General features: G+C 36.1%; 1 protein-coding gene across 1 annotated transcript in view; it reads left to right on the plus strand.

Annotated features, from left to right (window-relative positions):
• The window catches only part of TOGARAM1 (TOG array regulator of axonemal microtubules 1), an 83530-nt gene that overhangs the window by 50835 nt on the left and 7511 nt on the right, over positions 1-25184 (plus strand). The window contains exons 15-19 of the mRNA XM_042989618.1: positions 3730-3835; positions 10202-10437; positions 10885-11043; positions 14260-14386; positions 15850-15968. Coding sequence (XP_042845552.1) covers positions 3730-3835; positions 10202-10437; positions 10885-11043; positions 14260-14386; positions 15850-15968 — 747 coding nt within the window. The remainder of the gene's footprint in view (positions 1-3729; positions 3836-10201; positions 10438-10884; positions 11044-14259; positions 14387-15849; positions 15969-25184) is intronic.

Genomic DNA, 25184 nt, shown 5'->3' on the forward strand with positions numbered 1-25184 from the left:
GTTTTGCTTCTTAGTGTGGTAAACTAAACTATAGGCTAAAAACTAGTTTGCTCCTGCCTGACAAAGCATAAAAGCAAAGCCTAACAGGATCAGACTTTTCAAATAACCTAACTCCATTTCAGAACAAAGCTCAAAAATGATTTAGGAATATAAAAATGTCTCAGGTAAAATGCATAATGCCTGACACCCAATAAAAAATTATCAGGCATACAAAACAGCGGGGACATACAACCTACAATGAGAAGAAAAAAACCAACAACAGAACCTAATCCAAAAATGATACAGATGATAGAATTAGTAGATAGGGACATTATAGCCATAGTTATAAATCTGTTCCGTGTGTTAAAGAAACTAGAGGAAAGACATGAACAGAGAGTCAGTGAGCTGAAAGACAACTTGCAAAATCCCTTTTGCCAAATAACATAACATGATTGAGGGAAATAATATCCCTTCATATTCACACTGAAAGGAAGGGTATTATCAGGTGGTATACACCAAGGGGCAGGAATCATGGGTGCCAACCTAGAATTATGTATTTCACATTAGGAATAAAAAGAGTCATTTTATAATGATAACGGTAAAAAGGTTAATTCATCAAGCAATCCTGATTTTACTTATCAAATAACAGAGCTTCAGAATACATTAAAAACTGGTAGAACTGCAAGAAGAAATAAATCCACACTTATGGTTAGAACTTCAACAAACCTCTCCCATTGACAGAGCTAGAAGAAAGAAAATCCTCTAGTGACAATATGGAAGACTTGACATGATGGACCAACTTGACCTAGTGGCATTTATAGAATATTCCACCTAAAACAGCAGAATTTATATTCAAGTCCACAAGGAACATTTACCAAGAGAAAATAGTATTTGGGATCATAAAATAAGTAATTAAAAAATTTTTAATGTTTTTATTTATTTTTGAGAGAGAGAGACAGAGACAGAGTGCTAATGCAGGAGGGACAGAAAGGGAGACACAGAATCTGTCTCTAGGCTCTGAGCTGTCAACACAGAGCCCAACACAGGACTCAAACTTGTGAACTGTGGAATCATGACCTGAGTTGGAAGTCGGACACTCAACTGACTGAACCACCCAGATTCCCCTAAAATAAGTAATTTAAAAGGATTCAGATTATACAAATTTTGTTCTCTGACTGCAGTGGAGTAGAGTTAAGTTAGAAATTAGGGACAGATAACTAGAAAATCTCTAAGTGTTTTGAAACGAGCACACTTAGAAGCTTCCCATGGATCTAAGAAGCAATCAAAAGAGAAATTAGAAAGTATTTTGAATTTAACGAAATTAAGAATGAAACATCAAAAATTATGGGATACAGCTAAATTAGACGGAAATTTATAGCACCCTAACACGTATGTTACAAAACAAGAAAAGTTTTATGTCAATGATTTCAGCTTTCACCTTAAACTAGAAACAGAAGAGCAAAAGAAGCCAAAAATAAGTAAAGAAAAGAAATAATAAAAATAGCAGTAGAAGTAAAAAAAAAAAAAAAAAGAAAACAGGCCAACATTAGAGGAAATCAGTGAAAACAAAAGCAGTTTCTTGGAGAAGATCAATTGATAAACTTGTAATCAGACTGATCAGGCAAAAAAAGAGATAAAAAACAAATTACCAAATCAGGAATGAAGGAAGGAACATCAGTACTGATCATGTAGCTCTTAAATAAATAATAAAGGAATATGATAAACAGCTTTATGCCCATTAATTTGATGACTTAGTGAAACGGACAAATTCCTTGAAAGACACAAACTACCAAAACTAACTAACTAAAAAAAAAAAAAAAATAGCCAACCTGTATAATCCAATCTATTAAGGACATTGAAATTGGGCTTAAAGCTTTTCCACAAAGAAAACTCCGGGTTCAGATGGTTTTACTAGTGAATTACATCAAACATTTAAGGAAGAAATCAATTCTACACAAACTTCTTAGAAAACTGAAGAGGCTGGAGTACTTCCCATCTTATTCTTTGAGGCCAGATACCAAAACCATATAAAGATAAAACTACAGACTGACATAAAAAAATATCTCATGAACATAGATGTAAAAATCTTTAAAACAGAAGTTTTTATTTACCTACCTCCTAATCCCAAATCTGCTTCAGTATTCACCATCTTAGTTAATAGCCCTGCCATGGACATTTAGTTGTTCATACCAAGTCAGTGTTGACTTTTTCTTGTTTCTTCACATTCCATCAGTTCTTTTATTTTCAGAACACATCTCAGCTACCTTTATCTCTCATCTGGCTATAGTGGTATCATCATTGGTTTGCATGACTCCATTATTGCTGAACTCACACAACAGCCAGAGTGATGCTGTTAAAACATAAATCAGACCCTGGGATTCCCTCACATAAAACCCTCCAATGGCCCTCTAGAGCACTAGAAAAAAAAATTTTAACTGTTTTTTATAGCTTACAAAGTCCTTCATTATCTGTCTGTGGCCTCTTTGTAGCCTCATCCCCTACAGTGCTCTGCCTTACTTATCCACTCTAGCCATCTGGCTATTTCCTTAACACCCAGCTCATTTATACCTCAAGATCTTTGTACTTAATCTTTGAACACTCTTCCAAGTGGCTTCTCTCTCACTTCATGTGAGTATCAAATGTCACCTCCTCAGGAAAGCCTTCTGGCATGACTTTTACTAAAATAGTGTACTTTTCCCCATCCTCTTATATTGCTTTATTTTTAATATTGCTACCCAACCTTATGTTTCATTTTAACATTCTTCTTAGCAATTTGATTATGATGTTCCATGTTGTGGGTTTTTTGTGTGTGTTATCCTGTTTGGGGTATGTTCTTACATTCGAGGTTTCATAGTTTTGATCAAATTTGGAAAAATTTTAGCCACTTTTTCTTAATTACTTTTTCTGCCTCCCTCTTTCTTGACTGTACTTTCTGTTATTTATGTGTGTAGAAGAGTTGTTTCTGCATTTAAATTGTAATTGTAAACTGTTTTATCCTTTTGAAAAAATGATCATTTGGAACCAGAAAGCTATTAACAAATAGATCCATTTACTCTTGCCACCTTGGATTCTTAGGTGTTTTTCCTTTCTCTGAAGTTTCCATAACTCATTCAGGGAATTTAAATGCTTTAAAAAATGACCACCATCAATATTACCCAAGGAAATATTATAATATTTCTAAGGAAATTCATTTTGGCTCAGATTTTCAAACCTGCAAGATGAAAATCATCAAATTTGTATTGTTAACATCTAAATCCCACTTGAATCCCACCCTCTTGTTAGTACTGCCTACCCTTCATCTACCTCATTAAGCCAGATAATGAAAGAAAAATACAAATTATAGAACCATCTGTTGGTGGTTTTCTGCTTTTGGATTATATATTTGCCAGTGAGGTAATTGCTTTTCTCCTTCCGTTTTTGTTTTATTGCTTCCCTCACCTTCTGTTCTCCAGAAAGAATATGGCATTCCTATCACTAGGGGGGAAATATTCCTTTTTATTTACAAAGCATGAACTTCGTTTGACTGTCAATGTTGATTTTGGGTCTTAAAAGATATTTTGAATCATTGAAGAGAGCTATTGGAACAAACAAAACTATGTATTTTTTATTTGAAATTCCTAAATGGTATGGGAGAATAAGCAAGGTCTCCTCTTTGGCAGTATTTCATGCACACAAGACAAGATATCTGAGATCCTGTTATTTGAGCCCCATGTAATAAGTGATTCTGTCATTTGTTTCTTTTTCCCATAGGGAGAAGAAAATTGAAGGACTGAATTTTATTAGATGCTTAGCTGCTTTTCATTCTGAAGTATTGAACACAAAGTTACATGAAACAAGTTTTGCAGTAGTTCAAGAGGTAAACTTAGTTTTCAGCCCAGTTAAGGGTTGTTTGGACGACAAAGAATAAATATGCCACATTTATTTGACTTTAAAAAATATTTCTGTACTAAGTGATATAAACAGCTTGCATGTAGTTAAAAGTAGCTTATGTTTGGGTGGCTCAGCATTACAGCATGTGACTCTTGATCTTGGGTTTGTGAGTTTCAGCCCGTAAAATCTAAACGGTAGATTTTACTTTAAAAAAAAAAAAAGTAGATTATACCTTACTTCACAACTTTTTTAATTTTTTTTTTACTTCACAACTTTATTTTTTTTTTCAATATATGAAATTTATTGTCAAATTGGTTTCCATACAACACCCAGTGCTCATCCCAAAAGGTGCCCTCCTCAATACCCATCACCCACCCTCCCCTCCCTCCACCCCCCATCAACCCTCAGTTTGTTCTCAGTTTTTAAGAGTCTCTTATGCTTTGGCTCTCTCCCACTCTAACCTCTTTTTTTTTTTTTTTCCTTCCCCTCCCCCATGGGTTTCTGTTAAGTTTCTCAGGATCCACATAAGAGTGAAAACATATGGTATCTGTCTTTCTCTGTATGGCTTATTTCACTTAGCATCACACTCTCCAGTTCCATCCACGTTGCTACAAAGGGCCATATTTCTTTCTTTCTCATTGCCATGTAGTACTCCATTGTGTATATAAACCACAATTTCTTTATCCATTCATCAGTTGATGGACATTTAGTTTGGCTGTTGTTGAGAGTGCTGCTATAAACATTGGGGTACAAGTGCCCCTATGCATCAGTACTCCTGTATCCCTTGGGTAAATTCCTAGCAGTGCTATTGCTGGGTCATAGGGTAGGTCTATTTTTAATTTTCTGAGGAACCTCCACACTGTTTTCCAGAGTGGCTGCACCATTTTGCATTCCCACCAACAGTGCAAGAGGGTTCCCGTTTCTCCACATCCTCTCCAGCATCTATAGTCTCCTGATTTGTTCATTTTGGCCATTCTGACTGGCGTGAGGTGATATCTGAGTGTGGTTTTGATTTGTATTTCCCTGATGAGGAGCGACATTGAGCATCTTTTCATGTGCCTGTTGGCCATCCGGATGTCTTCTTTAGAGAAGTGTCTATTCATGTTTTCTGCCCATTTCTTCACTGGGTTATTTGTTTTTCGGGTGTGGAGTTTGGTGAGCTCTTTATAGATTTTGGATACTAGCCCTTTGTCCGATATGTCATTTGCAAATATCTTTTCCCATTCCGTTGGTTGCCTTTTAGTTTTGTTGGTTGTTTCCTTTGCTGTGCAGAAGCTTTTTATCTTCATAAGGTCCCAGTAATTCATTTTTGCTTTTAATTCCCTTGCCTTTGGGGATGTGTCGAGTAAGAGATTGCTACGGCCGAGGTCAGAGACGTCTTTTCCTGCTTTCTCCTCTAGGGTCTTGATGGTTTCCTGTCTCACATTCAGGTCCTTTATCCATTTTGAGTTTATTTTTGTGAATGGTGTGAGAAAGTGGTCTAGTTTCAACCTTCTGCATGTTGCTGTCAGTTCTCCCAGCACCATTTGTTAAAGAGACTGTCTTTTTTCCATTGGATGTTCTTTCCTGCTTTGTCAAAGATGAGTTGGCCATACGTTTGTGGGTCTAGTTCTGGGGTTTCTATTCTATTCCATTGGTCTATGTGTCTGTTTTTGTGCCAATACCATGCTGTCTTGATGATGACAGCTTTGTAGTAGAGGCTAAAGTCTGGGATTGTGATGCCTCCTGCTTTGGTCTTCTTCAAAATTACTTTGGCCATTCGGGGCCTTTTGTGGTTCCATATGAATTTTTGAATTGCTTGTTCTAGCTTCGAGAAGAATGCTGGTGCAATTTTGATTGGGATTGCATTGAATGTGTAGATAGCTTTGGGTAGTATTGATATTTTGACAATATTTATTCTTCCAATCCATGAGCAGGGAATGTCTTTCCATTTCTTTATATCTTCTTCAATTATCTTCATAAGCTTTCTATAGTTTTCAGCATACAGATCTTTTACATCTTTGGTTAGATTTATTCCTAGGTATTTTATGCTTCTTGGTGCAATTGTGAATGGGATCAGTTTCTTTATTTGTCTTTCTGTTGCTTCATTGTTAGTGTATAAGAATGCAACTGATTTCTGTACATTGATTTTGTATCCTGCAACTTTGCTGAATTCATGTATCAGTTCTAGCAGACTTTTGGTGGAGTCTGTCGGATTTTCCATGTATAATATCATGTCATCTGCAAAAAGCGAAAGCTTGACTTCATCTTTGCCAATTTTGATGCCTTTGATTTCCTTTTGTTGTCTGATTGCTGATGCTAGAACTTCTTCCAACACTATGTTAAACAACAGCGGTGAGAGTGGGCATCCCTGTCGTGTTCCTGATCTCAGGGAAAAAGCTCTCAGTTTTTCCCCATTGAGGATGATGTTAGCTGTGGGCTTTTCATAAATGGCTTTTATGATCTTTAAGTATGTTCCTTCTATCCCGACTTTCTCAAGGGTTTTTATTAAGAAAGGGTGTTGGATTTTGTCAAAGGTCTTTTCTGCATCGATTGACAGGATCATATGGTTCTTATCTTTTCTTTTATTAATGTGATGTCTCACGTTGATTGATTTGCGAATGTTGAACCAGCCCTGCATCCCAGGAATGAATCCCACTTGATCATGGTGAATAATTCTTTCTATATGCTGTTGAATTTGATTTTCTAGTATCTTATTGAGAATTTTTGCATCCATATTCATCAGGGATATTGGCCTGTAGTTCTCTTTTTTTACTGGTCTCTGTCTGGTTTAGGAATCAAAGTAATACTGGCTTCATAGAATGAGTCTGGAAGTTTTCCTTCCCTTTCTATTTCTTGGAATAGCTTGAGAAGGATAGGTATTATCTCTGCTTTAAACGTCTGGTAGAACTCCCCTGGGAAGCCATCTGGTCTTGGACTCTTATTTGTTGGGAGATTTTTGATAACCGATTCAATTTCTTCGCTGGTTATGGATCTGTTCAAGCTTTCTATTTCCTCCTGATTGAGTTTTGGAAGTGTGTGGGTGTTTAGGAATTTGTCCATTTCTTCCAGGTTGTCCAATTTGTTGGCATATAATTTTTCATAGTATTCCCTGATAATTGTTTGTATCTCTGAAGGATTGGTTGTAATAATTCCATTTTCATTCATGATTTTATCTATTTGGGTCATCTCCCTTTTCTTTTTTTAGAAGCCTGGCTAGAGGTTTGTCAATTTTGTTTATTTTTTCAAAAAACCAACTCTTGCTTTCGTTGATCTGCTCTACCGTTTTTTTAGATTCTATATTGTTTATTTCTGCTCTGATCTTTATTATTTCTCTTCTTCTGCTGGGTTTAGGCTGCCTTTGCTGTTCTGCTTCTATTTCCTTTAGGTGTGCTGTTAGATTTTGTATTTGGGATTTTTCTTGTTTCTTGAGATAGGCCTGGATTGCAATGTATTTTCCTCTCAGGACTGCCTTCGCTGCATCCCAAAGCGTTTGGATTGTTGTATTTTCATTTTCGTTTGTTTCCACATATTTTTAAATTTCTTCTCTAATTGCCTGGTTGACCCACTCTTTCTTTAGTAGGGTGTTCTTTAACCTCCATGCTTTTGGAGGTTTTCCAGACTTTTTCCTGTGGTTGATTTCAAGCTTCATGGCATTGTGGTCTGAAAGTATGCATGGTGTAATTTCAATTCTTGTATACTTATGAAGGGCTGTTTTGTGACCCAGTATATGATCTATCTTGGAGAATGTTCCATGTGCACTCGAGAAGAAAGTATATTCTGTTGCTTTGGTATGCAGAGTTCTAAATATATCTGTCAAGTCCATCTGATCCAATGTGTCATTCAGGGCCTTTGTTTCTTTATTGACCGTGTGTCTAGATGATCTATCCATTTCTGTAAGTGGAGTGTTAAAGTCCCCTGCAATGACCACATTCTTATCAATAAGGTTGCTTATGTTTGTGAGTAATTGTTTTGTATATTTGGGGGCTCCGGTATTCGGCAGATAGACATTTATAATTGTTAGCTCTTCCTGATGGATAGACCCTGTAATTATTATATAATGCCCTTCTTCATCTCTTGTTACAGCCTTTAATTTAAAGTCTAGTTTGTCTGATATAAGTATGGCTACTCCAGCTTTCTTTTGGCTTCCAGGAGCATGATAAATAGTTCTCCATCCCCTCACTCTCAATCTAAAGGTGTCCTCAGATCTAAAATGAGTCTCTTGTAGACAGCAAATAGATGGGTCTTGTTTTTTTATCCATTCTGATACCCTATGTCTTTTGGTTGGCGCATTTAATCCATTTACATTCAGTGTTATTATAGAAAGATATGGGTTTAGAGTCATTGTGATGTCTGTATGTTTTATACTAGTATCGATGTCTCTGGTACTTTGTCACAGGATCCCCCTTAGGATCTCTTGTAGGGCTGGTTTAGTGGTGACAAATTCCTTCAGTTTTTGTTTGTTTGGGAAGACCTTTATCTCTCCTTCTATTCTAAATGACAGACTTGCTGGATAAAGGATTCTCGGCTGCATATTTTTTCTGTTCAATACATTGAAGATCTCGTGCCAATCCTTTCTGGACTGCCAAGTTTCAAAAGAGATCAGTCACGAGTCTTATAGGTCTCCCTTTATAAGTTAGGGCACGTTTATCCCTTGCTGCTTTCAGAATTTTCTCTTTATCCTTGTATTTTGCCAGTTTCACTATGATATGTCGTGCAGAAGATCGCTTCAAGTTACGTCTGAAGGGAGTTCTCTGTGCCTCTTGGATTTCAATGCCTTTTTCCTTCCCCAGTTCAGGGAAGTTCTCAGCTATTAATTCTTCAAGTACCCCTTCAGCACCTTTCCCTCTCTCTTCCTCCTCTGGGATACCAATTATGCGTATATTATTTCTTTTTAGTGTGTCACTTAGTTCTCTAATTTTCCCCTCATACTCCTGGATTTTTTTATCTCTCTTTTTCTCAGCTTCCTCTTTTCCCATAACTTTATCTTCTAGTTCACCTATTCTCTCCTCTGCCTCTTCAATCCAAGCCGTCGTTGTTTCCATTTTGTTTTGCATTTCATTTAAAGCGTTTTTCAGCTCCTCGTGACTGTTCCTTAGTCCCTTGATCTCTGTAGCAAGAGATTCTCTGCTGTCCTCTATACTGTTTTCAAGCCCAGCGATTAATTTTATGACTATTATTCTAAATTCACTTTCTATTATATTATTTAAATCCTTTTTGATCAGTCCATTGGCTGTTGTTATTTCCTGGAGATTCTTCTGAGGGGAATTCTTCCGTTTGGTCATTTTGGATAGTCCCTGGAGTGGTGAGGACCTGCAGGGCACTTCCCCTGTGCTGTGGTGTATAACTGGAGTTGGTGGGCGGGGCCGCAGTCCGACCTGATGTCTGCCCCCAGCCCACCGCTGGGGCCACAGTCAGACTGGTGTGTGCCTTCTCTTCCCCTTTCCTAGGGGTGGGATTCACTGTGGGGAGGCGTGGCCCGTCTGGGCTACTTGCACACTGCCAGGCTTGTGGAGCTGGGGATCTGGCGTATTAGCTGGGGTGGGTAGGCAAGGTGCACGGGGGCAGGAGGGGCAGGCTTAGCTCGCTTCTCCTTAGGTGATCCACTTCAGGAGGGGCCCTGTGGCAGCGGGAGGGAGTCAGACCCGCTGCTGGAGGGGTGGCTCGCAGAAGCACAGCGTTGGGTGTTTGCGCAGAGCAAGCAAGTTCCCTGGCAGGGACTGGTTCCCTTTGGGATTTTGGCTGGGGGATGGGCGAGGGAGATGGTGTTGGCCAGCGCCTTTGTTCCCAGCCAAACTGAGCTCTGCCGTCCCGGGGCTCAGCAACTCTCCCTCCCTTTGTCCTCCATCCTTCCCACTTTCCGAGCTGAGCTGTTAACTTAAGACCTCCCAGATGCTAAGTCCTGCTTGCCGTTGGAACACACTCCGTCTGGCCCCTCCGCTTTTGCGAGCCAGACTCGGGGTCTCTGCTTGGCCAGCGGGCCGCCCCTCTGCCCCGGCTCCTTCCCGCCCGTCCGTGGAGCGCGCACCGCCTCTCCGCCCTTCCTACCCTCTTCCGTGGGCCCCTCGTCTGCGCTTGGCTCCAGAGACTCCGTTCTGCTAGTTTCTGGTGGTTTTCTGGGTTAGTTAGGCAGGTGTAGGTGGAATCTAAGTGATCAGCAGGATGTGCAGTGAGCCCAGCATCCTCCTAAGCCGCCATCTTCCGGTTCCTCTACTTCACAACTTTAAAAAAAATTTGTTACATGTTAATTTTTAGGGCGTAACATAAATGTATTAAAACAGGTTACTGTAATATTAAATGTGGTTTCAAAGTTATTATTACTGATTTTCTTTCAGAATATCAGCAAAATATACATTTTGGAAATTTTTTTTAGGTGAAAAATTTACGCTCTGGAGTTTCTCGTGCTGCTGTGGTCTGTTTAAGTGATCTTTTCACTTACCTGAAAAAGAGCATGGATCAAGAACTAGATGCTACAGTAAAAGTTTTGTTGCACAAGGCTGGAGAATCAAATACATTTATAAGAGAAGATGTTGACAAAGCCCTGAGAGCTATGGTCAGCAATGTAACTCCTGCACGTGCAGTTGTTGCTCTTATCAGTGGAGGACAAAGGTAATGTTCAAAATAATCAATGTGTCCTTAAACTAAAAAGTCAATTGTTTGTAGTCTGGGATATAGGGGAAAAAAGCAAACATCAGTATTATTTCAGTCAAAAAATAAGTAATTCCCATATGATAAACATCAGATTAGGTGCAGAACATATAAAGAATAATAATATTGGTATTATAGTAATTTTACTTACATTCATAGATAGGGAACTAAATAAATGTCAGTGACTATGAGTTTGTTTTGTTTTTAACTTCTTTCTTTTTACTTGTTTTTTTTTTGTTGTTGTTGTTGTTTTTAACTTCTTAGGTGGAGGGTAACTAATGTAATTTGTCATTTTAGCCTCCAAGGATGGTTGTTGAGGGTTAGAAGAGGTTTAATCATTTAACTTTAAAGGTACATCTTTGGTAAATAGTTTATACATCCAAATTGTTTGGCCATGTTTTCCTGTAGCCATTTACACATTGCGGTAAGAAGATGTACAGCCCAGCACTTATCAGATGTAGTGGAATTTATGGAACCAGATCGTATTTTATCTGGAACAAAGGATATGGCTGACCGCATATTACCAGCTGCTGCCAAGTTTGCTCAGGACAGTTCACAAGAAACCAGGTGAATAGCTGCTAATAATATTTGCTGAATCTGTTAGGAAAATGGCTTGAAAGTAGGCAGCAAAGGTTAAAAAAGAATAAACATTTTTCCTAAATTGACAAGTGGGGTCCACAGGGATTGGTGCTGGGGGATGGACTTATTTAACCAATTTGCAAATGATCTTGAGGGAGTGCACAGTGAATTCTCCAAATTTGCAGATGACATTACCTACTTCTGGGTAGTGAGAAGCCATGTCACAGGGATGAACTGCATGAAAATGGCACAAGACTGTCTGAGTGGGCAGAAAAGTGGGAGAAGAACTTCATTTTGGGCAAGTGTAAGGTAATGCCTTTAGGGGAAGTGATATATTTTCCAAGCTGTTAGGTGAAATCATGGAAGTAGGTGCACATGAAAAATACAGGAAGCAAAATGGGTAACATATTATCTCCTGAAACATGATATAGCTGCACTTAGAAAATCCCATAAATTTCTGAACACTGTATTTGAAGAACAATTTTACAAAGGTTAAGAACAGTCAAGAGAGAAATGATGAAATAATTAAGATGTGGATGGTACATTATCCGTGTTGGTAACTTTTTTTTTTTAAGTAAACTCTTTGCCCAAAGCGGGTCTTGAGGCCATGACCCCAGCATCAAGAGTCATATGGTCTACTGACTGAGCCAGCCAGGTGCCCCTAGATGTATTGGTGACAGAAATTTTAGATGTAGTCAGGAGCCTAGGTTCAATTCCTAGCCCCAGTTACTGTTTGCCCTAAAGCAAATTACTTACTGTCTGTTAGGCTAGGTTTTCTTGTATGTAAAATTAGGAAAGTGGGACTAGGTGATTGATAATGTCCCATACAAAATCTAAAAATTTATGGCAGTTACATGTGAAGATAGATTAAAAGTGGGGAGGGGGGATCCTGAGTTCATAGAGACTAAAGTAAAGAAGGGTGTTAAAGTATTAACCTTTTTAAGACAAAGGTATCCTTGACTTTAGGTAACTGGACTTAATCTTATGGAAATCATTATACCAGAAGCTAATATAGAAAGTCAATGTATTAATTTTCTATTGCTGTGTAACAAAGTGCCACAAACATAGTGGTTTAAGGCAACACAGACTTTTTTAGCTTACTGTTCTTTAGGTTAGAAGTCTTGCATGGCTCAACTGCTTTCTCTGCTTAGGGTCTCCCAAGACTGAAATCAAAGTAACGATAAGGCTGAGATCTTATCTAGAGGCTCTGTAGAAGAATCTGCTTCCAAACTCCTTTTGGTGGTTAGCCAAATTTAGTTCCTTATAGTTTTAGGACTGAGGTCTCTATTTCTTTGCTGTTGTCAACCAGGGTCCTCTTTCAGCTCCTTAAGGCCACCCAAATTCCTTTTTATGCAGCCCCCTCCATCTTCAAGCCAAAAACAGTATGTTGAGTCCCCCTGTTGCTTAGAAGCTGTCTTACTTCCTCTTCTCTTACCAGCCATAGAAAGCTCTCTGCTTTTAAGGGCCTGTCTGATTAGATTAGGCCCACCCAGAAAATCTCCATAGCTTAGAGTTAACTATACCATATAATATAACATAATCCTGGAAGTTATATCTCATATTTACAAATTGTAGGGATTAGAGCAGGATGTCTTTGAGGAGCCATTTTAGAAGTTGTGTATACCAAAGTAAAGTTCAAAGCAATTTAGGAGGGTTCAGATCATAATAGACTAGTTAGGAACAAGAAAAAGATTCATAATGGTTGTTTTGTGTACATCTTTAAAAAAAAATTTTTTTTTAAGGTTTATTTTTGAGGGAGAGAGAAAGACAGATGGAGCGCAAGCAGGGGAGGGCAGAGAGAGGGGGAGACACAGAATCCGAAAGTAGGCTCCACGGTCTGAGCTGTCAGCACAGAGCCTGATGTGGGGCTCATACTGACCAGCTGTGAGATCATGACTTGGGTCGAAGTCGGACACTTAACCGACTGAGCCACCCCAGCGCCCCTGTTTTGTGTACATCTTAACCTTTCCTTAAGTGACATGGTAATTGTTTTAATCCATTTCATCATTTCTTGATTTATTATTTGAAGTTTTAAAGTTATAAAATAGTTACACCTTTACAGCTTTAATATTTCTCACATTTAGTGTCCCCATTGCTTGTTTACTTGATTGTTTTAGCCATTCTCCTATCATTAAGGGCTTGTGATGGACCTACAGTTTTTAATATTCTTGGCTAAAAGTTATAATCATCCTTGAAACTATAACTGATTAGGAACTACTTATCAGGGTGTAGACTTTATTCTGGTTCTGAGGAGAGAATGGTAGTTTTTATTTTCTGATACTACCTCTCTATAATTTCATTATAGTTGGAGTCTTGTTGATACAGATATTTCTGAAATCATTCTGTACCCTCTCCCTATCCCCCAAGCCTTGCCTTCTCTGCTTCTTCTAGTTCCTTATATTCCAATTTGTAGGAAAAAAAAAATAACTGTAATTAGCTTTAGGGCCACGCCTCCTTGAAGGATAGTAATATGGTATAATTAAAAGGTACTGTAAGACCCCTCTATTCAAAAATATCTCCAGTATACACTTCTATATCTGCAGTCCTTCCATTAGAATTATATCTGGGCTTAAGGCTTTATCCTGAGAGAATTTTTTTTTAAATGAATAATTTTAAAATTTATATATCGTAAAAAATTTAGTTTGGAGAGCATTACACATTCATTAATATATCATCAATGATTTATCAGCTAACTTTGGGTGTGTTTTAGGTAGCAGAGAATAGGTTTTGAAGAATTGGAACCCAGGTAAGTTTTGGCATGAAAAAAAAAGGGTTCTGTATTTCCTACAGAACCTAGGGAAGGTTGACTTAGGTCAGAACATCTGACCAGCAGGGGAGCAGCAAAAGCTCACTGGGCAAGGAGCCCAGGATAAAGACAAACTTCTCCTAACTCACAGTTCTGCCAAATGCTGGCCTTGATATGGACCCTAGGGTGTCTGAAAAATAGAATTCAAGCTTTTGGCTCTCCATCTGACATATAACTGAAAGAATTGAAGCTATAGTGTTTTTTAAAGGTGAGGGGCAGGAAAATGCTTTATTCCAGCTCAATTAATATAACTACATTTCAGTGGTTTATTTAAAATAGGGATGACAGTTTTGATGTTGATGGATTTTTTTTCTGTTGAAAAAAATTGCATCTAAGGAAAGAAACTGAGTTTGTTTAAGGTATATAACATTCTTTACATATTTCTCAAATATCCGTAGGTACTATGGTCGAAAGATGCTTTTCCTTTTGATGTGTCATCCAAACTTTGATAAAATGCTTGAAAAATATGTCCCATCTAAAGACTTGCCATATATTAAGGAATCTGTTAAAAGCTTACGGCAAAAGGTATGTGGAAAAAGTTTATTTTATAAGCAGCTTTAAAAGCAAAGTACCAGAAAAAAATAATAATAATAAATAAATAAAAGCAAAGTACCAGGAAGCTAAAGTATACAAGTAATTACTTCCAATTATTTCTCTGTTAACCATTCAGACTGTATCTACAGTAGCATTTCAACAACTGCAGTTGAAAAACTTGGAGTAGACATTCATAGTGTTGGTAAGTGTTTATTGAACAGAAGCTCGATACTTAATAGAACATAGTGTGGTTTACTGGAGTGACAAGACTTGGGTTTGAATCACAACTCTGAGAATTAGCGAACTATAATGTTAGGTACATCGCTTCATTTCTTTAACCTGAAGTTTTATTTTTATAAGGTAAGAATAGTGATGTTCTTCATGCTTGGTTCCTATTTTATTTACCTTGCATATTCCACTATTAGAATTCCTATCACACTGCAGAACATTAATTGGGAGCTGCTTGAGGGGAAGCCCCATGTCTTATTTATCCTGGTAGATAATGGGGATTCGGACATATCTGAAATGAGTGAATGAGGGAATATCACGTAAATTAAAATATGAAAAGTGTCTTATAAAAAAGTAATCCACTTACATATTATTTTTTTACAAAAATATGTTAAATAATCTAGAATTATTCTGTGGTAATTTATGTTATTCTTTACTGATATCTTTGGCAAAGGATTCATTTACATAAGGATAGTATTTCAAAGATGTATGATAATATACATTTTAGAGCATTTTCTTCTGCTCATTTAGCTTAATTCATACAGAAATAACTAAAGTAACCATGCAAAAAATTATCTTACCAGCGTGAGGCAGATTATATTTGTGAGTCATTTCAAGTACAAGTATTTTTAAATAGTTCTTATGTAAGTGTTTATTCTCACACTGGTGGTGCATAGGAATTCATTATTTATGTAATGTGTTCATATTTTCTCTACAGATTTTAAGGTTTAAGAAGAATACTTATAAAACGTAGCATATTAATTTTAAAAATTTTAAACAGTTTTACCCTGCCAGTGTCATTTCCTATTAATTTGGTTAATTTACTACTAATTAGAAGGTATTTTATGTATTGATACCTTTTGAAGCAGAAGCATAGCAGATTATTAAAATGCTTTCAATTACAAAGATCAATAATGGGTTCTCTGAAAATTGCATTGTATAAATTATTTCATTTTACTAGTTTTGAAATTTTTAGGGGCGTCTGGGTGGCTCAGTTGGTTAAGTGTCCAACTTCGGCTCAGGTCTTGATCTCCCGGTTCGTGGGTTCAAGCCCCGTGTCAGGCTCTGTGCTGACAACTCAGAACCTGGAGCCTGCTTTGGATTCTATACCTCGCTGTCCCTCTGCCCCTCCCCACTCACACTGTTTCTCTCTTTCAAAAATAAACATTTTTTAAAATTTTTAAAAAAGACTTTTATTACACTGTCTTTCTTTATATTACTTAAAGGGTTTGGGAGAGATACCACTAGATACTCCTTCAGCAAAAGGAAGACGATCTCATACTGGTACTGTTGGAAATACACGGTCATCCTTTGTTTCTAGAGATGCTTTCAATTCAGCTGAAAGGTAGGCTCATTTGATATTTCACATCATTGGAGAAATTACTCCCTAGTGATAGTAGTCTCATTTGGATATTTTTATGAACTATTCCAGGGATATTTGTCAAAACTGAATGGAGTTTTAAAAGTTGAAAGTAAGAACTTAGAAAGTGTGAGGTAATTAGATTTAATAAGGGAATTGCATATTCACAGCAACTTTCTTTTATATGCACTAAACATTATTAAAGCATTAATGTGGTTTAATAAAGTGCTGTTGAACTTGTCAATATTAGGCCTGTGTTGGACAACTCTAATTTATTTTGTATTAATTTATAGCCTTTACTTTTTCCCCTTGATTATGAAAATAATACATAATTATGATTAAAGAAAAAAAAACTTTAGAAAATCCAGACATTATAAGAAAAATTTAACTAATCACCACCAGGCAGAAAAAGAATCCTCTTAAAATTTTTATGAATGTAATTATATATGCTATTGTGGAACCTGTTTACATTATGTAACATGTAATAGATTGATTATATAACTTAAAAATTTTTTTCTTTTGAAAGTATGATCTCTGGCATATTTTAAAATATATTTTAAACATTATTTTTAAAACTACATGGTAGATAATATAAGTATCTTTCATATTTTCTAGATTTGTATATTTTTGAAATATTTCATAAACTAAAATATACATTTTATTAAAAAATTAAAATCCATGTGAAAATACATGCTTTTGGGACCTTGCTATTCTAAGTACAGTCCATAAAACAGCCCCATTGGCATCCCCTAAGAACTTACTAGAAATTTGAATCTTAAAAAAAAGAAAAAAAAGAAATCCAAATTTTGTAATCTTCCCAAGCCTATGGAATCAGAATCTGCCGTTTTTTTCACATTAAGGTATAATCACAGGGGTACCTGGGTGGCTCAGTCGGTTAAGCATCTGACTTGACTTCAGTTCAGGTCATGATCTCCAGGTTCATGAGTTTGAGCCCTGTGTCGGGCTCTGCGCTCACAGTCCGGAGCCTGCTTGGGATTCTTTGTCTTCTCGCTCTCTGCCCTTACCCAACTTGTGTGTATGCGAGTGCTCTCTCTCTCTTTCACTCTCTCTCTCTCAAAAATAAATAAAACTTAAAAAAAGTGTCATTGAATATTTAAAATATATATATATATATATATAATCACATAAAATCCTGGGTCAGACATTTTGGTCAAAAACTTTTTGCAACCAACAAAAAGTAGCTTTTTAAATATTAATTGAGAATATACTGTGTACCAAGCCCTTTCTGGTCAGTTACTTATTTTGTAGATGTCTCTTAATTGGGATTTATCTGATCATTTTTCACAGTTAGATTTGAAGTTATGCATTTTTTGACAAAAAATACCTCAAAAGTCAAGTTGTACCCTTCTCAGTGCATCATTTCATGAGGTGCATGATGTTGCTGTGCCTTCTTACTGACCGTGTTAACCTTGATCCTCTGATAAGGTGGTTTCTCTTGGGTTTCTTCACTGCAAAATTACTATTTTCCCCCTTATAAATAATAGATATTTTGGAATACTTTGAGACTATATAAATCTCCTGTTTCTCATCATACTGTAGTTTACAAATCTTAGCAACCATTGATGGATCTTGCCTGCAGCAATTATTGTGGGATTTATTTATTTATTTATTTATTTATTTATTTATTTATGTCTAATGGTGATGTTTTATTTACCTTTTTCTTCTACATTTATTAGTTGAATTTTTTCATGAAGAAAACTGCTACTTTTCCTCCATGTATCCACTTATTCAAATATTTATATTATTGTAGATGGATGGATTTTTATTTTATTTTATGGGTTATAATCTATCTATATCTATAAAAAGTATTCATTACTCACTTTTTCAAATTGTTGCAACTTTAAGATCTCCCTCAGGTTGGCTGCTGTGCTTTTTCAACATGGCACATTTTACATTTCTTTATTTTTTGCCATCACAAGATTGCCCAGGATCAACTTGTATTATTTCCTCTTCTCTAATCTGTATGTTTCTAATTTCTTTTCCTTTCCTGTCTGAAATGCAATGACTAGAATATTGACTATGATGTTGCATACAAATATTAAGAACAAACATCTTTACCTTATTCCTAATCTTAGGGACAAAACATTTGGTTTTTTCCCACTAAGTATGATGTTAGCTATAGATTCATAAAAGTCCTTTATCAGGTTAAAGTTCCTTCCTCTTTCTAGTTTGAGTTTTTATCGTGAATGGTTATTGAATTTTGTCAAGTGATTTCTCCATGTCTATTAGGATAATCATGTATTTTTCCTTTATTCTATTAATATGAATGGTTTACAGTCATTGATTTCCAAATGTTAAAAAAGATAACTTGTATTGCTTGGATTAGTAGCACTTGATCATGAAGTGTTATATTTTTAATATATCACTGGTGTTGGATTCCTAAAATTAGGTGGGTATTTTTTGTCTATAGTCCTGGGATCTGTAGTTTTCTTGTCTTAGGATGTCTTTGGTTTTGTTATGGGAGTAATGTTGGATACCTTGTGGTTTCTTCTTTAATACATGGGCTATTTAGAAATGTGTTTCTTACCAGCTGTATAAGATGGTTCCAGTTTTAACACCTCCTCATCAATATGTGTTATTCTCCAAGTGGGTATAAACGGGTATCTCATATGACAAAGACTTTTTCTTCAGCTATACTTTACACAGGCTTTTTATCCATGAATCCTCTAAGTCTGCTTGTTGGCTATAAATTCCAGCTGTCTTACTGCATTCAGAATTGAACACCTTCTGACTATCTCCTATATTGCAGTAGTCATGACCCCTATTCCACAGTCTTAAATAAAGTCTTCTTTATAACTTTACAATGTCAGAATAATTATTCTTTACCATGTTATAGTTTTGACTTGTGTTTCTTAGTATGTCTTTTTAAAGTATGTTTTTGTAAAAAATATATGTTATATTTAATATATATTTATATATCTGATTAAATCTTGCTTTTTTATCTAATAATCTCTCCCCTTTAATTAAAGTATTTGACCATTTCTATTTGGTATAATTATTCATATGGTTGGGTTTTAAGCCTATCATGTTGATATATTTTTTTTTTTACATTATTTTTCAATCTGTCCTGGTTTTGTTTCTTTTTTTCACTTTTCCTGCCCTTTTTTTCATCCAAATTTTTATTTAAATTCTAGTTGTCATACAGTGTAATATTAGTTTCATGTGTAGAATTTAGTGATTCATCACTCACATACAACACCCCAGTACTCATTACAACAAGTGCTGTCCTTAATACCCATCACCCATTTAACCCATTCCCCCACCCAAATCCCCTCCAGTAACCATCAGATTGTTCTCTATAGTTAAGAAACTGTTTCCTGGTTAGCCTCTTTTTTTTCCCTTCCTCTGTGTTCTTTTGTTTCTCAAATTCCACATATGAGTGAAATCATATGGTATTTGTCTTTCAATGACAGACTCATTTTGCTTAGCATAATACACTGGCTCCATCCACATCATTGCAAATGGCAAGATTTTATTCTCCTGATGGCTGATTAACATTCCATTGTGTGTGTGTGTGTGTGTGTGTGTGTGTGTGTGTATAATATATATATATATTATATACACATGTATATTACACACATATAACTATATACATGTATATATTATACACACATATGCATACGCAAACACATACATACATCCACACTACCTCTTCTTTATCCATTCATCAGTAGATAGACATTTGGGCTCTTTCCATAATTTGGCTATCATTGATAGTGCTGCCATAAACATTGGTGTGCATGTGCCCCTTCGAATCAGTATTTTTGTATCCTTTGGGTAAATACCAGTAGTACAATTGCTGGATTGTAGGATAGTTCTATTTTTAATTTTTTGAGGAATTTCCATACTGTTTTCCAGAGTGGCTGCACCAGTTTGCATTCCCACCAGCAGTGTAAGAGGGTTCCCCTTTTTCTGCAGCCTTGCCAACACCTGTTCTTTCCTGTGTTGTTCATTTTAGCCACTCTGACAGGTGTGAAGTGATATCTCATTGTAGTGTTGATTTATATTTCTCTGATGACCAGTGATGTTGAGCATCTTTTCATGTGTGTGTTTGTGTGTCATATGACGTATCAGATATGTCATTTGCAAATATCTTCTCCTATTCCATAGTTTGCCTTTTAATTTTGTTGATTGTTTCCTTTACTATGCAGAAGGTTTTTATTTTGATGAATTCCCAATAGTTTATTTTTGTTTTTGTTTCCCTTGCCTCAGGAGGTCTATCTAGTAAGAAGTTGCTGCAGCCAGTGTCAAAGAGGTTATTGCCTGTATTCTCCCCCAGGATTTTAATGGTTTCCTGTCTCACATTTAGGTCTTTCATCCATTTTGAATTATTTTTGTATATGGTGTAAGAAAGTGGTCCAATTTCATTCTTGTGCATGTTGCTGTACAGTTTTCTCAACACCATTTGTTGAAGAGACTTTTTTTTCCATTGGATATTCTTTCCTGCTTTGTCGAAGATTAATCAACTATATAGTTGTGAGTTTATTTCTGGATTTTCTATGTGTTCCATTGATTTATGTGTCTATTTTTGTGCCAGTCCCATACTGTCTTAATCACTACAGCTTTGTAATATAACTTGAAGTCCAGAATTATGATGCCTCCAGCTTTGCTTTTCTTTTTCAAGGTTGCTTTGGCTTTTCAGAGTCTTTTGTGGTTCCATACAAATGTTAAGATTGTTTCTTCTTGCTTTGTGAAAGATGCTGTTGGTATTTTGATTGAGATTGCATTAAATGTGTAGATTGCTTTGGTTAGTATAAACATTTTAACAATATTTGTTCTTTCAATCCATTAGGGTGGAATGCTTTTCTTTATGCCGTCTTCAATTTTTTTTTTTTTTTTTTGAGAGAGAAAATGAGAGAGAGTGCAAACCAGGGAGAGGGGCTGAGGAAGGGAGCAAGAGAGGGAGAGGGAGAGGGAGAGGGAGAGAGAGAGAGAGAGAGAGAGAGAGAGAGAGAGAGAGAGAGGATCTTAAGCAGGCTCCACCCATGCTCAGCACGGAGCCCGACTTGGGGCTCAATCCCACCTTGAGATCATGATGTGACCTGAAATCAAGAGTCAGGCACTCAACTGACTGAGCCACCTAGGCATCCTTTCTATTTCTTTCATCAGTGTTTTTATAGTTTTAAGAGTATAGATCTTTTACCTCTTTGGTTAAGTTTATTCCTAGGTATCTTATCGTTTTTGATGCAGTTGTAAATGGGATGGATTCTTTGATTTCTCTTTCTGCTGCTTCCTTATTGGTGTAAAAGAATGCAACAGATTTTTATACATTGTTTTTGTACCTTATGATTTTACTGAATTCATGTTTCAGTTCTAGTAATATTTTGGTGGAGTCTTTTGGGTTTTCTACATACAGTATCATGTCATTTGCAAATAGTGAAAGTTCAACTTCTTTCTTGCGAATTCAGATGCCTTTTATTTCTTTGTGTTGTCCGATTGCTATGGCTAGGGCTTCCAGGACTATGTTAAATAACAGTGGTGAGAGTGGACATCCTTGTCTTGTTTCTGACTGTAGAGGAAAAGCTCTCAGTTTTTCCCCATTGAGGATGATTTTAGCTGTGGTTTTTTTGTGTATGGCCTTTATTATGTTGAGGTATATTCCCTCTATCCCCACTTTCTTGAGGATTTTTATCATGAATAGATAATGTACTTTGTCAAATGCCTTTTCTGCATCTATTGAAAAGATCATATAGTTCTTATCCTTTCTTTTATAAATGTGGTGTATCATGTTGATTGATTTGCGAATATTGAACCACCCTTGGAGCCCAGGAATAAATCCCAGTTAATCATCGTGAATGATTCTTTTAATGTACTGTTAGATGGATTTGTTGGTATTTTGTTGAGAATTTTTGCATCCATGTTCATCAGGGATATTGGCCTGTGGTTCTCATTTTTAGTGAAGTTGTTTCTCTGGTTTTGAAATCAGGGTAATGCTGGCCTGATAGAATGAATCTGGAAGTTTTCCTTCCTTTTCTATTTTTTGGAATAGTTTGAGAAGAATAGGTATTAACTCTTCTTTAAATGTTTGGTAGAATTCACCTGTGATGCTATTTGTCCCTGGGCTTTTGTATCTTTGGAGAGTTTTTATTATTGATTCAGTTTCTTTGCTGGATATCGATCTGTTCAAATTTTCTGTGCTTCCTGTTTCAGTTTTGGTAATTTACATGTTTCTAGGAATTTATCCATTTCTTCCAAGTTGTCCATATAATTTTTGGCATATAATTTTTGATAACATTCTCATAATTATTTCTATTTCTGTGTAGTTAGTTTTTATTTTTCCCCTCTCATTTGTGGTTTTAATTATTTGGGTTCATTCCCTTTTCTTTTTTAGAAGTCTGGCTAGGGGGTTATCAATTTTATTCTTTCAAAGATCCAGCTCTTACTTTTATTGATCTGTTCCACTATTTTGGTTTTTTGTTGTTGTTGTTTGTTTCTATATCGTTTATTTCTGCTCTAATCTTTATTATTTACCTTCTTTTGCTGGCTTTAGGTTTTGTTGTTGTTTTTTCTAGCTGCTTTAGGTGTAAGGTTAGGTTGTTTGATTTGAGATTTTTCTTGCTTCTTGAGATAGACCTGTATTGCTATATACTTCCTTTTTCCTTTTTCTCCACATCCTCACCAACACTTGTTATTGCTTGTCTTTTTAATAATAGCCATTCTTACAAGCATGAGACAATATCTCATGATGGTTTGATTTGTATTTCCCTGATGATTAGTGATGTTGAACACCTTTTTCATGGACTTGTTGGCCATTTGTATGGCTTCTTTGGAAACAATGTCTATTCAGTTCCTCTGCCCATATTTGTTTTGTTTGTTTGTTTGTTTGTAGGTGTTTGTTTGTTTTCTAGGTTTTTGGTTTTGTTTTTTGTTGTTGTTGTTTTGCTATTAAGTTGTGTGAGGTCTTTATATTTTTTGGGTATTAACCTCTTTCTATTCAGATATATGATATGCAAATGTTTTCTCCCATTCTGTAGGCTGTCTTTTCATTTTTGTTGATGGTTTCTTCTGTGCAGAAGCTTTAACTTTGATATGGCCCTATGTGCTTATATTTGCTTTTGTTGTCAAATCCAAAAAATTACTGCTGAGACCAGTGCCAATGAGCTTACCATGTATGTTTTCTTCTATGAGTTTTGTGGTCTTATATTTAAGTCTTTAATCCATTTTGAGTTGATTTTTGTGTATAGAGTAAGATAGAGGTCCAGTTTCACTCTTTTTGCATATGGCTGGCTGTTTGGTTTTCCTGGCAGTATTTATTGAGGAGATTATTCTTGCCCCGTTGTATGCTCTTAGCCCCTTTATCATAAATTAATTGGTGGATTAATTAACCTCTGGGTTTATTTCTGGTCTCTTTATTCTGTTCCATTTATACATGTGTTTGTTTCTATGCTAATACCCTGCTGTTTTGAATGAGAAAGTATGATGCCTTCGGCCTTGTTCTTCTTAGACTTGCTTTGGCTATTCTAGGTTTTTTGTGGTTCTATAAAAATTTCAAGATTGTTCTATTTCTGTGAAAAATGCTGTTGGAATTTCTATGGGGATTGCATTCAGTCTGTAGATTGCTTTGGGTAGTAAGGACATTTTAACAATATTAATTCAGTACACGAGCATGAAATATCTTCCACTTATTTATATCTTCTTCAGTTTCTTTTATCAAGGGTTTATAGAGTAGAAGTCTTTTACCTTGGTTAAATTCATTACTAGGTATTTTATTATTTTTGATGCATTTGTAAATGAAATTGTTTTTTAATTTCTTGTTCTGATAGTTTTTTGTTAGTGTGTAGAAATGCCACTGATTTTTATATATTGATTTTATATCCTGAAACTTTACTGAATTTGTTCATTAGTTTCTGAGTTTTTTTGGTGGATTATTTAGGATTTTCTATATAAAGTTGACCCTTAGACAATGCAGGGGTTAGGGGCATTGACCCTCATGCAGCTGAAAATCTACAAACAGCATTTGACTCCCCAAAAAGTTAACTACGTACTGTTGACAAGAAGCCTTACTTGATAAACATAATATAAGCAGTTGATTAACACATATTTTGTATATTATATGTTTTAAATGCTGTGTCCTTATAGTAAACTAGAGAAATAAAATTAAAAAAATCATAAGGAAGAGAAAATACATTTACAGTACTGTACTATGAAAACTCCACATGTAGGGGTGCCTGGGTGGCTCCGTCCATTGAGCATCTAGCTTCAGCTCAGGTCATGATCTCACAGTTTGTGAGTTTGAGCCCTGCCTTGGGCTCTGCACTGACAGTGCAGAGTATGTTTGGGATTCTTTACCTCTCTCCCGCTCTCTCTGCCTCTCCTTCCCTCATACTTTCTCTCAAAATAAATAAATAAACTTAAAAAAATATCCACATGTGGGGTACCTGGTGGCTCAGTTGGATAAGTGTCCAACTTTGGCTCAGGTCATGATCTCGCAGTTCGTGAGTTTGAGCCCTGTGTCGGGCTCTGTGCTGACAGCTCAGAGCCTGGAGCCTGCTTTTCAGATTCTGTGTCTCCCTGTCTCTCTGCTCCTCCCCCGCTTGTGCTCTCTCTGTCTCTCAAAAATAAATAAACATTAAAAAAAAATTTTTTTTAATCCATATGTAAGTGGACCTGCACAGTGCAAACCCATGTTGTTTAAGGGCCAACTGTATATCATCTGTGAATAGAGGCTGTTTTACCTCTTTCTTTCTTACTTGGGAGACTTTTATTTCTTTTTCTTCATAATTGCTCTGGCTAAGACATCCAGTACTGCATTGAATAAGAGTGGCAAAAGAGGGTATCCTTATCTTGTTCTTGTTCTCAGAGGAAAACCATTCAGCTTTTCATCATTGAGTATGCGTTGGGCTCATCATATGTGTCTTATTATGTTCAGGTATCTTCCATCTAAATCCAGTTTGTTGAATGGCTATTGAATTTTGTCAGATGCTTTTTCTTTATCTATTGAGAGGATGATACAATTTTTATTCTCAATTTTATTAATATGGTGTATCACATTAATTGACCTGGAGATGTTGAGCCATTTTTGCATCCCTGGAATAAATGCCACTTGGTCATTGTGTATGATCCTTTTAATGTATTGCTGCTTCAATTGCTAGTATTTCGTTGTTGAAGTTCTTTGCATCTGTGTTCTATGATCATTTTAATGCATTCTTTTTTATAAATTGTATTGATGTTAATATATAC

The sequence above is a fragment of the Panthera tigris genome, chromosome B3 (assembly GCF_018350195.1).
Source record: "Panthera tigris isolate Pti1 chromosome B3, P.tigris_Pti1_mat1.1, whole genome shotgun sequence".
Classification (NCBI taxonomy): domain Eukaryota; kingdom Metazoa; phylum Chordata; class Mammalia; order Carnivora; family Felidae; genus Panthera; species Panthera tigris.